This window comes from Lutjanus erythropterus, chromosome 3 (assembly GCF_056507025.1).
Source record: "Lutjanus erythropterus isolate fLutEry1 chromosome 3, fLutEry1.hap2, whole genome shotgun sequence".
Classification (NCBI taxonomy): Eukaryota; Metazoa; Chordata; class Actinopteri; order Lutjaniformes; family Lutjanidae; genus Lutjanus; species Lutjanus erythropterus.
This window is the reverse complement of record NC_139319.1, coordinates 41,120,071-41,130,905: the sequence shown is the minus strand read 5'-3', so window position 1 is coordinate 41,130,905 and position 10,835 is coordinate 41,120,071. Positions and strand designations below refer to the sequence as shown.

The 10,835-nt window shown below is 37.9% G+C and overlaps 1 protein-coding gene across 1 annotated transcript; it reads right to left on the bottom strand.

Annotated features, from left to right (window-relative positions):
* Nucleotides 1-1,787: 1,787 nt before the first annotated feature.
* Nucleotides 1,788-10,520, bottom strand: LOC146330695 (uncharacterized). The gene is made up of 5 exons (XM_084716208.1): nucleotides 10,296-10,520; nucleotides 9,419-9,673; nucleotides 9,153-9,314; nucleotides 4,364-4,530; nucleotides 1,788-2,401 (listed from the first exon to the last, which is right to left on the bottom strand). Exons 1-5 carry the CDS (start codon nucleotides 10,513-10,515, stop codon nucleotides 2,297-2,299), a joined length of 909 nt encoding a protein of 302 aa, XP_084572334.1. The 5' UTR covers nucleotides 10,516-10,520; the 3' UTR covers nucleotides 1,788-2,296.
* Between the last annotated feature and the right edge of the window lie 315 nt (nucleotides 10,521-10,835).

The following is a 10,835-nucleotide window of genomic DNA, read 5'->3' as shown; positions in this document are numbered from 1 at the left end:
TAGTGGGAGCACTGGACTGTCAGGTGTGACACACACTTCTCCAGTTAGTTAGTTAGAAGGACCCCTTCACTGAATTTTGGATTCTGGGTCAATTTTGGATTAATTCAACAACTTTGATGCCGTGTTTCATTCACAGGTTTAACAACAATGTGTTTTGAATTTGCACTGATTCAGACTTTTGACGGGCTTCTTCTCCATGGCAACGGTTGCAGTGGCTCATGGGTATTGTAGTAATGAGCAGCTGAGGCTCATGGGCATCATAGCCAAACTAACATAGACATGATTACTCAGAAACAAAGCTGACATAATTAAAAATGGTGGTCATAAGATAAGTCCCTGTTTGTTATGCCATGAGGGAGACTCCTGTGTTTCTGTGTTCATATTGAGTGATCATGTGACTCTGATGCACACAACACAGGTTAAAACCGGTTCTAAACCTTAAACTGCATCTAAAATAATGACAGAGCAACAGCTTCCATGACTTTATTAATGATGCACAGCACTAATAATTACCAATCAAGGTAATTTATTACATTGCATAATACAAAGGTATACAAAAACATGCAGAGTAGCTCCATAATGCTACACACACAATATAACAGTACAGATAATTAAATTCAGAGTAGAATAAGATAAAATATGAATCAAAAACAATATGTGCACTTATTTATAAATATACATATACAGGAAATAATTTAGTCATGCAATATTTGAATTTGTGTCACTGAACATAGTTAATATATAAAGTCATGTAGATAACATGGTCAACACTTCACATAAAAAGTTTGACATCTGGGAAAAACTGTCCATCTGTGTCTCAGCTCTGCCTGGTCCTCTCTGTCCTCTCTGTCCTCTTGGTCCTCTCTATCCTCTCTGTCCTCTCGGTCCTCTCGGTCCTCTCTGTCCTCTCTATCCTCTCTGTCCTCTTGGTCCTCTCTATCCTCTCTGTCCTCTCGGTCCTCTCGGTCCTCTCTATCCTCTCTGTCCTCTCGGTCCTCTCGGTCCTCTCTGTCCTCTCGGTCCTCTCGGTCCTCTCTGTCCTCTCTGTCCTCTCTGTCCTCTCGGTCCTCTCTGTCCTCTCTGTCCTCTCGGTCCTCTCGGTCCTCTCTGTCCTCTCTGTCCTCTCGGTCCTCTCAGTCCTCTCTATCCTCTCTGTCCTCTCTATCCTCTCTGTCCTCTCTGTCCTCTCGGTCCTCTCGGTCCTCTCTGTCCTCTCTGTCCTCTCGGTCCACTCTGTCCTCTCTATCCTCTCTGTCCTCTCTATCCTCTCTGTCCTCTCTGTCCTCTCCGTCCTCAGCAAAAGCCCCCCGACAGACGTGAATGAACTCAAGGAAGATAAATTCAAAAGTAACCAGGTGAGCTGACAAACTCCTGGGCTGAGTGTTGCTCATTAGCTGGACATGAACTTTTTAAAGATTCTGCTACTGATAATTCTGTTTTAAAGTGACTTTTCCTGCAGGAGTTTCTGCCATTGATTTCACTGGAAATGTTAAATGTAAAGACTGAAAGCAGAGCCAAGAGGAGGTGCAGAAGTCTAGTTCTGTCTCAGGCTACTTGATTCATAACATGCTGAAAGGTTATTATGGAAGTATTGCTCATTGATGCTAACAAAACGTCTTCTACCACAGCTTTAAGTCCAAGTCTTGAGTCCACACCTGTGGATATTTCATATGTGAGCGCAAAACAGATGTGGAATCAGTCCAAGAGCATATCATAATCATTTGTTTCATCTGACTGTTCATAAATTAATCTCACAGATGAAGTGTCTTTGCCAACTGCAGGACAAATCATTCCAGTTGTCTGAATCAGAGGAGTGTGTTACAATCACAGCACAGTTTTCAGCTGGTTTATGATTATCTGGCTGATTTTTTCCCCAGTACCTAGAGATGAACAAAAACTGATTAGACAAAAAATATTATAAATCAATACAGTTGACATCTGTGAATTGTACTTTCAGTGCATGATATTATGAGGTCCCACATAAATAAAAGTGAATATAAAGAAAGAGAAATGTCAGGTGTTTGATTTAGGAGTCACATCATGGATGTTCACAATCACACAATCTGTAGACAGAACTCACACAAACACAGTTCTTTATTGTCATTATATAAAGCTGAGCAGAGCTCATCTCTGTATCATCTGTCTTCTTTAATCTTTGAATTCAAGTCTGTGCAGACTTTGTCTCCAGAGACACATTAAGACCACCCTGGACTTTATTGTTACTTCATCAATGTCTCCCTGTTCTGACACACATTTAGAGTGTAGACAGTCAATAGATGGGAAAATGGAGAATGTCTTACTTTTCAGTAGCGTTTGTCCCATCTACCCATTTCCAGACTCCCTCTGTCTCTTCATCAGTCAGACCAATCCAGACTTCCAGATTAAGTGAGCTGATAAACTTCTGGATTTTAAAGAGATGATCAGATGGATCACAGTTACAGTTATTATAGTTATTTCTCATTTTTTTATTCACTGTCTTTCCAAAGCGATCACTTAAAGATTCACCTTTTGATGAAATTACTGATGGCTGCAATATTGTCATGAAATACCAAACACAGGTGATACCAATGATAATTTTTAAGGCTCTGTTCCATTTAGTGTAGCAGAGTCTCTCCAGTGAGTCAACATGCACATTAGCAGCACTCTGCCTCTGTTTGAGCTGAATGGATGGAACCTTCATTAGTATCACTGGTAACACCTGTGTTTACGCTGTGATTTCATGTCTAAATGGCTGCCATGAAGAAGGTCTGTGTTCTCAGGTTTGAATGATTCATTTCCATGTTACCTGTTCACATGGACTCCTTTCAGACCTGATATTAACTTGTGTGTGTACGAGTGATTGAAGAGAACTTGTGGCACCAATTTTCTCGTGTTTTGAATTTTCTTTCAGATATGAAGACAGTTTACGAGGTCCAGACGTGTTGTAGAGTCATGTTGTGCAGTCAGTCTGCTGTTAGCCAAACTGTCATTATTTTGTATTATGTTGACATTATCCTGTTTGACTATATTTCAAATGATAAATTACATATAAAGCCTCTCGTCATTCATTCAATGATCTATTATTACCTTGTGCAGGTTTATGAAGTCTCTGTCCAGGTGAACATTCTCACTTATTCTGTCCTCTGTCTCTTTCATGAAAACTTCTCCTTAACTCTTTTCTCTCACTGCAGTCTTTGATCGCCCCTTACTGTGGCTGTGACGAGTTATTTTTTTCACTTAAGTCATTTTCATATTGAGACGTTTCCTCTTTATTTCAGTGACACTCAGACCCTCAGGTAACACGACATTAACAGCACTCAATTTTCACGTTTCTTTGCTTAAGCAGGTCTTTAAATTTCACTGCTGATGCTGATTATTGGGGTGTTAATTATGCTCATTTACAAGTCTCATGCACATGCAGTCAAATACTCACAGGTGGATCATTTTCATGGTTTTCTGAACTTATGAGTGTTTGTTGAATCTGATGTGGCGTGTTCATACGAGCCTTTTGTCCCAAAAAAGTCAGAGAAATTTAAGATAAGAATATGAAAATGTTCTTGCGTGAGACCCAATGTGTTTTTGAGAGGAACAGACAGGAGGGGCGCTCTGTGGGGTCTGACTCTGTCATTAATGTGTCTTTGCCATGTGTGATGTGAAAACATCAGATTTCCACACAGCTAAAACAAGTCAAAGTGTGTGTCCTCACAGCATGAAGCTGTTGTGCTGTGCTGCTGACAGCGCAGGTAAAATATGAGGCTTGTGTTGGCTGATAGAGGAGTTTAGTGTGGTGCTGAACTGAAAATAAAGGAATGAATAAATGACCAAACAGAAAGGAGTCCACTTGTGATCAGATCAGCTAGGACACATGTTAATACTGGGTCTGAACAAGGTTATTATTTCTGCAGCTTTGTACAAGTCATTGTGGATTCATCTTCCCCCTTTTTAAAATACATTTCTGTAACCTGTTTTGACACACTGACCTTTATTTCTTCATCTTTTTAAATTTTTCTTCTACCTCATACTAAACACACTATCAAACAGGTTTGTTTAGTTGTTGTCTATATTTTAGATGAAATCCTTTAAAGATCCAGTGTGTAAAATTTACAGGGATTTATAAACAGAATTTTGAAATGTGGAATATAATATTCACTGGCTCTAGCATTTGCATTAGTTTTGTGGCTGCCGTATGAGTAGGAGGGTGAGATGAGGTGTAGATGCCACTAAATCCTACACACTGGTCCTTTAACTGCATCATTAAACACAGATAACAGGAAGTCCTAATATTCAAATGATGAGTTTGGGAAGGGAAGCATGTTTTGTACTTTGGTGGCATTTATAACTTAGAAAAGTTTACAGAGAATAAAATAAAAACAAAGTCACTCACCTGTTCCTTCTCATTAGATATGATCACCAGGTGTGCATCCTGATCCTCACAGAACTTTTTGCTGTCAGTCCAGTTTTTCTTTGATTGTATTGTTGGTTGTTTCTTGTTAGAAATTAAATAACAGCTCTTGCCAAACGGTATCCAATAGTCCGGACAGTAATGCGTCTCTATTTAATGACACAAAATGATAAAATAAATGATATGCCTTCAGTAACAAAACATTATGACACGATTAAAGACAAACACAATTCAGATCATCAAGCAGAAACAGCACTCTCAGTTTTTATATGCTGTGCTGTATGTTACCCATCTGTTCTATCAATCAGTTAAAAAGCTCTCCATGTCTAAACAGTGAAGTGGAACTGCATCCCCACGTCTGAGCCTCACTGCACCATTTTGAGAAATGCTAAAAAGAGGGAAAAATGTTGAGGAGGGGTGTGTGCAGGGGCGACACAGGACAAGGACAGTAGGGGGCGTGGCTACAACAGCTGCCTGAGAGAGCGATTACTGCTCTGCTAGTAATCAGAGCTAACCTATCATGGTTGACTGCTGTCAGACTCTCTGTGTCTGTGAAGAAACACTGGAAACATGGAGAGTCTGCTGGAGCTTTGACAGTCTCTAGAAGCACATTTGTGACCTTTTTTTCTGTGTTTTATCTCGAGCTAACACTAGTGACTCAGAGAGGCTGCTGGAGCTCTGCTGTGTGTTGTATTAATAGTAGAAGCCCTGCTGTTGAAGTCCAGTGGACTCTTGAACAGCATATGTTATGGAGCAAAGACACCTGGATCTTCATGTTGTCAAGTTTTTTGAAGTCAGAAAAGCCAAACTCCAAAGCAGCAAGAAGGTCAAATAAAAACAATGATCTGAAGTCCAAGGAAATAATGACTTCAACTTAAAGGTTACAGGTGGTTTTATTTGAGTCTTTTTTCCCTTCATTTGTTAACACAGGGGTAAAGGGACACTGGAAGTCAGTCAGAGGTCAGTCTAAATAATGACATCAAATATCAAGATAATGACTTATCTCAAAATAATTAGTAATAAGTTTGAGTTGAGTTTTTTTTTCAGATTTAACTCATTCTTGTGAGATACTAATTCATTATTTTGAGATATTAACTTATTATTTTGAGATAATAAGTAATTCCTTTGAGACAGTAATTCTTTTTTTGGAAATAGTAACTTGTTATTTTGAGATAATAAGCCATCATTATTGTTTTGAGATACTAACTCAGTAAAATTTGTGATAGTCATTCATTATTTTGAAATACTAACTTGTTTTTTAAAGATCTTTTTTAGATACTAATTCATTTTTTTTGAGAAAATAAGTCATTATTTTGATAAAGATTCATATTTTAATGACTAACAGGATTTTTTTTAAATCACAGTGTCAGTGATGGGCTTCCATAGAGAAAGAGAGCACACAGATATTTCATAGAGGACGTAGACGGCGTATATAACACAAATCCAGCTGTTTGTCACTGTTAACAGAGACTCCAGTCTGCAGGGTAAAGCTCAGAATTGTAGAATAACAAGAGACACATCAACACTTCTGTTCATATTCACATGCTGCTTGTGCTCTCTCTCTGTGCTGTGCATCCTTTCCAGTGGTTTATAACAGCTGGAAATCTAACCCACTACTGGTCATGTGATGGTGCACAAGGAGAAACAGGATCATGTCTATAAGAGAACCTTAGATTTTCCAAACTGTTGCACTTTAACACTTGACTGAACACAGAAGATCAGATTGGTTAATACTTGTTGCCTTTGTTGGTTTCGGTTATTTGGGTTGGGTGGGTTTAGTCCCGGAGCTGCTTCTAAACATTCTTGTCTTGTCGAGTTTGAGGCGTATTGGCAGTTGTATAAAGATAACACCAAGAATAATTTTTATTGTCTGTGTCTAAATCACTTTAAAGGATGTTACATATGTACTGTACACTTTTTCTCATTTGTTTTGGCTCAATTCTTGAATTAAAATGACTTTTTTCAAAATATTAAGTCCAAATCTTTGAACAGCTGGTGTGTTTTTTCACAACAGATTTGAATTTCTCATTCATTTAACTTCATTGCACATGTTGTTGCACAGGTATAATTGTCTGCAATTTGCACAATAAGCACTTACACATGGTTCACTGATCAATACTTATGAGTTAATTCTCTGAAATCGTTCTCTTTATCAACATCTGTCAGACATACATCTGTATTCCACAATGTGACATTAGATGTTAATGAAGTCTGCTGAATCAGCAAATGACCTCCTGGCTGACAGTAACGAACAAAGAATCACATGGACGTCATTTTGTGGCTAATTTGTCGATATATCATTTTACATGGAAGATCAAAGGTGAAATTTCTCTTCACAGTAAATGTAATCAGGGGTGTAGCAGGAGGTGAACCCAAGAGAACTCAGTTCATCACCTCTTTGAAATGAGGCTGAGAGTTTATTCATTCAGACTGAAAGAGGGAGAGAGAGAGAGGGGGGGGGGGGGGGTTGTTAGGTGGTTGTGTGGTCAGAGTCAGCCAACAGTCATAGTTGTGGAGGCAGCAGTGAAGTCCTGCCTCTTCACCTGCATGAAATAAACCCAGGAGAGAGAGCCAGCCTCAAGAAAACAGTGGACTCCTGACAGTTTGTGCACCTGTAACCAGAGGTGGACAAAGTACTCAACCCCAGTACTTGAGTCAAAGTATAGATACTCCTGGTCAAATATTACTCAACTAAAAGTGAAAGTTGCTCAGTCAAAATTTTACTTGAGTTAAAGTACTAGAGTACTTGGTTTTAAAAATACTTAAGTATTCGAAAGTACATGTTTTTAAAAATACTTAAGTATTCAAAAGTACAAATTACAAAGTACATTTTCTAATATCAATACACGCTGTATTGTTTTCATGATGCATTTACAGAACCTTGTAACTCTGAAACCATCTAATGATGCACTGATGCTTGTAGAACCACTCTGCTACACAAAGTCTATAGAAACACCTATAAAACATTTAGCATAGAAATACAATCAAAACCAAAAAGGACAGCTGTTGTCATTTTCTGATGTAACTGTATTAAAATCACATCATAAAATTAGATTGAAGATAACTGTAAGGATTTCTCCAAGTCTGTTAAATAACTGAGATTTCTTTCTGGCTTCAGATGCAGTATATATACATGAATGATGCTGTATTTTTCACCCTGATAAAACAATCCAACTTTAAAAGTTACCTGGAACAATTAATAATTATAATAACATGTTGAGATTTAATTTTTTCTTTCTCCTGCTGTCACCATTACCGCTTTTTGTTTGAATGAAAGAGGGAGAGCTTGCTTGTGCTTGTTAGTGCGTCTGGACGTATTTCTGCTTTTACATCAGTCCCATTTGAGAGGAGCTACTGTGATTGGTTTCCTTCTGTGAGGAACACAGCATGTGACCAACTGCATTTTAGAAAAGAAAAAACACCAACAGCTGACTTCAAAGCTCAGTCGAAAAGTAACAACAACCTTCCTAGAAATGTAGTGGAGTCAAAAGTACAACATTTGTCTTTGAAATGTAGTGGAGTGAAAGTCAGACGTTTCCAAAAAAACAAATACTCAAGTAAAGTACAGATACTCAAAACATGTACTTAAGTACAGTACTCAAGTACATGTACTTCGTTACTGTCCACCACTGCCTGTAACATACTCAGTGACAGACGAGCTCTCAGAGTCAATACCACGTACTTCTTCATGTTGGTCTGAGGCAGACTCAGACACAGCCACTTCCTCTTTGTATGTAATATGACTAGGGCTGTGAAACGATTAAAAAAACTTAACTTGATTAATAGCAACATTACTGTATGATTAATCTCGATTAATTGCAGTTGAAATACTACATATTACTAATATTACTTGTATTTTCTTCTATTCTTTCTTATATAGTACTGAAGGATGCAATACAGTTAATCCATTACAATTTAAGGATGCTATTTTGCAGATTGGTGAAAAATAATAACACATCATAGTTTATTTTATCACATCAGCACTACATTTTGATTAGTGTATTAAATAAATACCTATGTATCCGTCTGCACACCTCAACTTTCATATACAAGTCACATCCATACAGTCTATGTTCACTTAGTTGTGAATGGAGAATTTTGTCCCCCTGAAGCCGCCGTACATCTGACAGGCCACCGTCTGTCATAGGAAACACTCGTGGAGTTACAACTAGTCTGATTGTCACTGTCACTGACAAACCAAGAGTTTAACAGTGTTTTCCACTCTCGTGTGTGATCAAATCACCGATCGCAGTGAGTTTTAACCGATCACGGGCAGAAACAGAAATACGAGACAAATACCCCGTCCGGCACTGATTCAAAACGGGACGCATTTAATCCTCAAATACGGGACGATTCTGTATTTCAGCGGTCGGGTGACAACACCAGTGGCGACACAGACCACAGACTGTATACACAGACAGACTTTACCTAAGTCACGTGACGCGATTGATCGTGCGTTAATTTTTTTTAGTGCGTTATTGTTTCCAGATTAATCTCATGCGTTAACGCGTTGACTTTGACAGCCCTAAATATGACCCAACATTTGAAAAACAGTGTTTTTAAGAGCCCTGTTCAAACACACTACCTTTCTGTCAGATTTTATTTTGTTAAAAATATTAAACCTGCAAGTGACACTTGAGAGACTGATTTGAATAATGAGCCAAATGACTGAGAAAAACTGTAACACTTATTTTCTTGTGCAATTTAAATGTAATTTCCAAAATATCAAACTATTTCTCTAATTAAAATCATTTTACATATCTTCACTCACCGAGCTGATTTTGTAGTTTGTCTCTCTCAGTGGTCAGGTTGTTGTTTATTGCCTGTAGTTCGTCTCTCTCAGTGGTCAGGTTGTTGTTTATTGCCTGTAGTTTGTCTCTCTCCACTGACAGTTGATTTCTCTGTGTGTTCCAGGTACTTTTATCTTGAATCCCTGTAACAGCAAAGGTTCAACATGTTGGAGGCTCACATATCACTGACATCATATGTAAGTGTGATGTATCATAACCATTGACTTGATGAATTTGTCAAACTTACAGAGGACCAACAGGACGATGACAGCAGCCAGGAGGACGAGACACAGCAGCCCCAGAATCACTCCAGCAGCTCTGGGTAGAGTCGTCTTTAGAGGACTTGGATCGACCACAGTCACGACATTATTGATGTTCTGATAGATGTCTGTGTTTCTTCTTTCTTCATCTTCTTCTTCTTTCTTCTCACTCGTCTGAAATCGAAGTTTTTTGCTGAGGTCTGGCTTGGCATAGACATCCTCAGACGGACTGACTGAAGTGTCTGTGGACACAAATAAACACAGCTGATGAGAGTTTATTTTAAAATGAATTAGTTAAGTGATGTGATGTTTGATATCAAGCATCCTGTCATCCTACATTCACAAATTTACTGTAACAAATACAGACATGATGACAATGTCCAGTTTTTATAGCAACTCATAACTGAAAAACAAAATACCTGAATAAAAATTGTAATGTTTCTAATGTTCATATCAGGTAATATTAAACACAGTGTCCCATGTATGTAGGACACATGAGACAGGCAGACAGACAGACAAACAAATGATCTGGTTTGCTTTAAATTTCAAACAAGACTCAGACAAGAATTCACAGCTTCAAACATTTAAAAGAAATGTGTTAAAAGCCTTCAAAATCTAAAACTAACAATAAACACTGATGACTCTGGTATAAAATGTGCTATTATAATCATCTTGTTTTAAAATATATTTTTGTATGAAAGTGTCAGCCATTTAAATTTCATGGATGGATGGATAGATAGATAGATAGATAGATAGATAGATAGATAGATAGATAGATAGACAGATAGATAGATAGATAGATAGATAGATAGATAGATAGATAGATAGATAGATAGATAGATAGATAGATAGATAGACAGATACTTTTCTGTTGGTCATCAGTGGTGTTGTCCGGTGGTTTCGGTGGAGGAGTACTCCCCTCTGTCCAGCAGTTGTCATAAATCACTACATTCTCAATGTTATCACAGACGTCTTCATTTCCTCTTTCTTCTTCTTCTTCTTCTTCTTTTTCTTCTTTCTTCTCGCCTCTCTGAAATTGAACTTTTTTGGTAAGATCTAGCTTGGCATAGATATCCTCAGACATGCTGATTCTCACTTCACCTCAACACAGATGTCCTCTGTTGTGCTTCAACCAGTTCCACAATATATTTGCATTTATTTCACCATGAAGGGATATAACTGAGTGAACAGGGAAGTAAATACAGGTCTGTTTATTTTGAGTAAAGGGCGGACAATAGAGGAAGTTGCTGGGTCACAATGTAAATTCTTATGAATAATAATGGACATGATTAAATGTATGTAGATTTAAAAATAAAGTGATAAGTTCTCAGTTTTGTTTGACACTGTGTTATTGTTATAATCATTCATTATTTACAGTACCCAACTGACATTTATCATTTACAG

Excerpts from the sequence above, each read along its gene's own strand:
- LOC146330695 (XM_084716208.1), bottom strand. The coding sequence starts at position 10,515 with ATGTCTGAGGATATCTATGCCAAGCTAGATCTTACCAAAAAAGTTCAA. Across the intron at positions 9,674-10,295 it reads CACTGATGACCAACAGAAAA|ACACTTCAGTCAGTCCGTCT; the intron begins GTATCTGTCTAT and ends TTGTGTCCACAG. Across the intron at positions 4,531-9,152 it reads CAAACTACAAAATCAGCTCG|AGACGCATTACTGTCCGGAC; the intron begins GTGAGTGAAGAT and ends GTCATTAAATAG.